General features: G+C 39.7%; 1 protein-coding gene across 1 annotated transcript; it reads left to right on the top strand.

Moving 5' to 3' along the window:
- The first annotated feature begins 716 nt into the window (after window positions 1-716).
- LOC123061279 (verprolin) lies at window positions 717-4,735 on the top strand. Its single transcript, XM_044484301.1, has 4 exons — window positions 717-1,101; window positions 1,200-1,318; window positions 3,795-3,922; window positions 4,452-4,735. The coding sequence occupies exons 1-4, from the start codon at window positions 810-812 to the stop codon at window positions 4,483-4,485; spliced, it is 573 nt and encodes a 190-aa protein (XP_044340236.1). The 5' UTR covers window positions 717-809; the 3' UTR covers window positions 4,486-4,735.
- The last annotated feature ends 674 nt before the right edge of the window (window positions 4,736-5,409 follow it).

Here is a 5,409-nt window from a genome sequence, read left to right as displayed (position 1 = left end):
CTTCCGGGATGTGCAGGCCCATGAGGGGTTCAAATGGCTCTGGAAGGCCAAATCCATCCCAAAAATCAAAGTGTTTGGCTGGTTATGCTCTCTGACAGACTCAATACATGTAACATGCTGAACAGACGACACTACAATATTGGCAACAACCTAGATTGTCTTCTTTGCAACCAACACGTTGAGGAGATTGTGGAACATCTGTTCTTTCATTGCGCCTTTAGTCGAACATGCTAGCACCTCTTGGGGATCCATTGGCCGCCGCAAGGCAATAGGTTGGATATGATTTCACACCTAAAAATGAGGCATGGGTGCAAGATGATCATGGATCTCTTCCTGGTGGCTGCCTCGAGCCTCTGGAAGGAACGCAACAACAACTATTTTCGACATGTGACCACAACGGTCGCCTCCTGGAGGACAAGCTTCAAAAAAGATTTCTCTGATATTAGCCATAGGCTACCACCGCATAACAAACATTTAGTGACCACGATTCTTGCTGTTTTTCTCTAGCCACCCCCACCCCATTGTAACCCCCCATGTAAACCCCCCCTTCCCCTCTCATGTAAATACCATGTAACACCACCACCCATTTATATATATAGGGTTAGACTATTCTGTTACTAGTAACAGAATAATATTACGGTACCCATCACCCTTATATAGGCGCGCGATCGAATGCAGCCCACCATGACCGATCTAAAAAAGAAAAAGAGAAAGGAAACTCCCGCCCCCACCCTGCACGACCCACTCACCCTCGAACCCATCTCCAGCGCGCCGCCGCCCCATGCCCCGCCGCTGCGCGTCACCGCCCCATGCCCCGTCGCCGCGCGCCGCCGCCCCATGGCCCGCCGCCGCGCGCCGCTGCCCCCAGCCGCCTCTTACTGCCGGATCCGACCCGGCCACCATCGCCATGGCGCGGCGCCTCCACCTCCCGGCGACCCATCCCACCTTCTCGCGCGGTGTGTCCACCCCCGCCGATGCGTCCCGCCGCCCCAACCCTCCCCTTCCTCGCATCGGGATGGGAAACATCCAGCCGGTGCCTGAACCCCATCCCACCGGCGCGGCTCACAGCAGTCGTAGTGCTTCCACGCCACGCCACCGCTGGTCGATGCCCCGTCTTCTGCGGCTCTCCCTTGCTCCCTGTACATTTTTGCTCACCGAGAAGTAATTCCTCCCTTGTCCTGTCATGGTGACGATTGCAGAAAATAAACACATGGGGACGTGCTGCCCTCAGTCCTCTCTCGACGTATCCAGTAGTGCAGGTTCTCCGGTGCACGAAGTATTGCCGGCGTCATGCCCATTGAGAAGATGCAGATTTTCTGTAAGCACATTTATCTATTTAGTTCTGTGTTCTGTTGTTTGCCCCGATTGATCCTTGTGTTATTGCTTCCATGTTGTGCTGCTTTTGCACTTCTGATCCCATCATGAAGGAAAAAAGAAAAGCGAGCTAAGTACTTGTTTGGAAAGATTGTAGGTTCAAACACATAAACCTAAAGAAGTTCATTCAAGAAGTTTGGTTTTGTTAAAAGAAAATGTGAATTTCGGTTGGAATCATTTAACATAGAACTACTCGACTTTCCTTCTCTATAGATGTATTACTATAGTAGATGGAGAGAGTAATTAGATGCAATCCTATGCAATATGTATGTTCATATAGATATATGGAACAACTCTCATTCCCTACATGCACATGGTAGATGGTCGGTTACTAGTCTGCTAATAGAAGAGCACCCAAAAAACAGCTTGAAGCTGTTATCTCTCCCGAATGCTTTTGAAGAGCATCAATTGTTTTCAGTTCATCTTTTGATTGCTTTTTAGTGCATCAACTTCCCCGATCATAAGTCCAATTTCCTTTGTGTTCCCATGTTCTTTCTATAGTGCTTGTGGTTATGCCTGATAACAAGCACATGTACCAGAGTTTATTTTGGAAGTCCAGAAAAGCGTCGAGGTAAAAGCAAAACCTACAATTTCTGCATGTCATTTGTTTGTGGAAAATGTCTGAGCCAGGACACAAATAGTTCACACTCAAAACTTAAAAGAAGCTTTGTGTAGTGTCAGTACTTAAAAGAAGAACAGAAGTTCAAGCTTAAAACTTTGAAAAGTTCAGTAGATAAAGGTTCACACTCCTTCTTAGTAACTACCTCAATTGACCCTAATTCTCTCTGCTCCACTTCATTTTCATTTGTTTCTTAGGTCAAAATCAAGTTGCACAGAAGCTGATCGATGAAAAAAAAGCTGACTAAAAATGAAAATTTCTTGTGTAGTTAATTTTCCCCTCAAAACAAATGTTTGGTATTCTCTTATTTCATATTGAACCTTTGTCAGGAATTTCTATATCGAAAAAGTAAAAAAGATGTGCATGTTTATGAGAAGAAAATTTCTGTACCGCATGTCATTGCTTCACTTCCCTTGTTATGCTCTCTTCTCCCTAGTTCAAACATACTTGCACAAAAGGTTCAAATATTTAGTGTCTGCAAAAGAAAAATCATCGCCACATGATCAAACTTCTTGCTCCAAAAAAGCTACAAGGAAAAAAATATTATTACAACACTTTCTACTGTTGTTACTTGTCATGTCAGTTCCAATATTTTGGAAGGTTCACATCTTCACTTAGATAGCATGACGGTAAGAGATTCTTCACTGGCAGTGGAGCCGTACAAACACATCGTCATAGTGAGTACAGATGTTATGTAGTACACATATTTTTAATACAAACGTTTTAAAAGTTTCTTTTTGAACTTCTCCCAATTAATATACCTGAACTTGATTATCTTTCTAACATGTACTTATATCACCTTCATTGGATTTTGTATTTGTGCTTGTAACACAATAAGTTCCGATCTCGATCGACCACAAGTTCAAGTTCGCTAGTATTTATAAATGCTGGTAGCAGTACTAGTATTTACAAATTTGTAACCTAAGAACTAAGCTTGCATCGATGGATCACTATTGATAACTTAACTTATTATGTCAGTTCTAGTGCGGCGCTAGCTAAGTTACAAATGTACTGAATGTTCACACCTTTAACCTTTTCATTTTGTGAACAGACATCAATTCAGTATGAAAAAGGAACATAATAAGTTAACTTTGCAAGTGCATCAGTTCACCTTGAACAAATTACAGAAGTGCACCATCAAGTTTTCCATTCAGTTCGCTTATAAAAAACACGAAGTTGGTTGTGTAAAGAAAACAGGAGAACCAATGTCAGCCTAGAAGTTCAGTAGGTAACTCCACGCAAATGCACTCGTTAGGAAATTTTGGGTTTCCTATATTTTATAGACTACAGAAATTTTGAGTTTGCTATGTTTGCATTACTTAACGCGTATGTATGATGTTTTAAATTCCAGTGCGAAATTAGTTAAGTTTAGTACAATTTGTACTATAAAAATACAGTACAACAAGCCATTCTTTTGAGTGTTTTTACACAACCAATGATGTTGGTATTTCATTTCCAAGGATGTAGTACTCTAGTATAGCAATTTATTAACTAGAAAGAAGATACATCAGTTGAAAAATACTCGCCATAAGTACTTCAGAGTTTGTTTGGGCTGGTTGGCAATCAGTAACTAGAAAAAGGATACATCAGTTCAAATATACTTGCCATAAGTATTTAAGAGTTTATTTGCGGTGGTTAAAAAATCAAGCTACTTTGTTTTGAGGACAAGAACTAATAAAAGTTCAAATGCTAATGTATTAAAAAAACTCCACCTACTTTGTTTAAACTTTTGATGTCTTAATTTATGCACTTCTATATAGAATTTGGTGGTTCACTTTTGCTAATTTTCTGCATTTCTCAGGCTAGAAAAGGTATCAGTTCACTTTGCAAAAACTCTACCGCTGTACAAGTCCTCGTCGACCTGCAGCAGCAGCAGGAGACACGAGATCACCTCCAGCACCGCTGGTCACATGAAGGCCGTCAAAAATGGTATATTCTCCATAAAAATAGGTGTTTGCTTATCTGTATTCTCTATTGTTGAATTATAGCACAAACATTTGCTGAAACGGGGTGCTCAGGACATCTATTTTAATTCCTGAAACACAAACTAGGTGCTCTCAGTTCAGTACGTGAACAATCATTCGTGAAAAATATATATAACATGCTTTGTTGTGTGAGATTTGGGGGGTGCCTAGTCTGGGTATAGTTTTCAAGTATAACAAATGTGGGATTTTATAGCTCAAGTTTTCTAATATAATGTTAAAAGTCCACTAGATGAAAAATTTGTTGTGTTAGCTAGATCAGTATGAGTGCTCATTAGTAAGACAAAGTAGGAGTATTGATCATTACGACTTACAGAATACTAGTACTGATCAGTACTATATAGAGCCAAGCTTCACTATGGATATTACTGACAATAGGAATTTATTAGGATAATTTAATGTTTTTTAGCTCACCTCTAATTTGTTTCTCTCTACTGCTCTTTTCTCTCACTATTTTGTTTCTCTCTGTACTGCAGCACGAGGGAGGTTTGGACGGACACTGATAACTAGACAACTATGACGCTGCCGATCACTTGCACGAAGGACACCAGCAGGTTGAGGATGAAGTACATGATGCGGACAATGAGGACGACCAAAACATGGAATCCGTACACATAGCACCAATTGCAAATTCAAATTTTTTGTCCATGATGATTTGATTGCTACTTCTTAAAGAAAGTGTACATAACAGTTAGATGTTTGTGCAAGAAAGGAAAATTTATTTGAATTAATAACATTTATCAATACGAATCGAAAACAATGATCGGTTCGATAGTGCCCTCTCCTGCCTATTTTGGTTGATGCCACGAATAGTGAAAAAATTGTATGGGAATGTTCAATTATTACTAGCATGTAAGTTCAAAAAATAAAACACAGTCGGTTTGTCTATGAAATTTGAGTAAGTCTGTCTATGGGAGGAAAATATGCTTAAAGAAAAAACACAACACATTTATTCAGGTAAAAGTTTATTTTAGTTCAGCTACACAAACCATGCAGGTCCGATGATGATGATGCCATAAGTTCGGACAAGGAAACAAATATTAATTTAAAACCAAAAACTTTCACTTTTATAAGTTCAAGTGCTCATCCATACACGGTAATTCAAGTTGGTAAAAGTTCAGGTCCCAAAACAAAAGAAGTTTAGAACATCATTGCAAGAAATGTGAGTTAAGAAAAGAAACACACAAAACATTTTCTTCTATAAAAAATGTCATTCAGTTCAACGATATAAAACGATGCAAGTTCGGGGACGATGATATCGTAAACCGTTGAAAAGTTATGAGGAAAACCATACAGAAAAATAGAGTAAGACTAGTCTGTGAAAACACGTTCAGTACAAAATTATACAGACATTAGTCCAAGTACTCTTCTTTGAGAATCATTCAAAATTACTCTACAAAAAATAGTTCAGTACAAATACACACATACATCAGT

This window comes from Triticum aestivum, chromosome 3A, assembly GCF_018294505.1.
Source record: "Triticum aestivum cultivar Chinese Spring chromosome 3A, IWGSC CS RefSeq v2.1, whole genome shotgun sequence".
Classification (NCBI taxonomy): domain Eukaryota; kingdom Viridiplantae; phylum Streptophyta; class Magnoliopsida; order Poales; family Poaceae; genus Triticum; species Triticum aestivum.
Note: the sequence above shows the minus strand (reverse complement) of the source record. Positions and strands in the feature narration are given on the sequence as shown.

Bases quoted from the DNA above. Each gene is read 5' to 3' on its own strand.
- LOC123061279 (XM_044484301.1), top strand. From the start codon at position 810: ATGCCCCGTCGCCGCGCGCCGCCGCCCCATGGCCCGCCGCCGCGCGCC. The intron at 1,102-1,199 runs GTCGATGCCCCG...TGACGATTGCAG, and splicing joins TCCACGCCACGCCACCGCTG to AAAATAAACACATGGGGACG. The intron at 3,923-4,451 runs GTATATTCTCCA...TCTGTACTGCAG, and splicing joins CATGAAGGCCGTCAAAAATG to CACGAGGGAGGTTTGGACGG.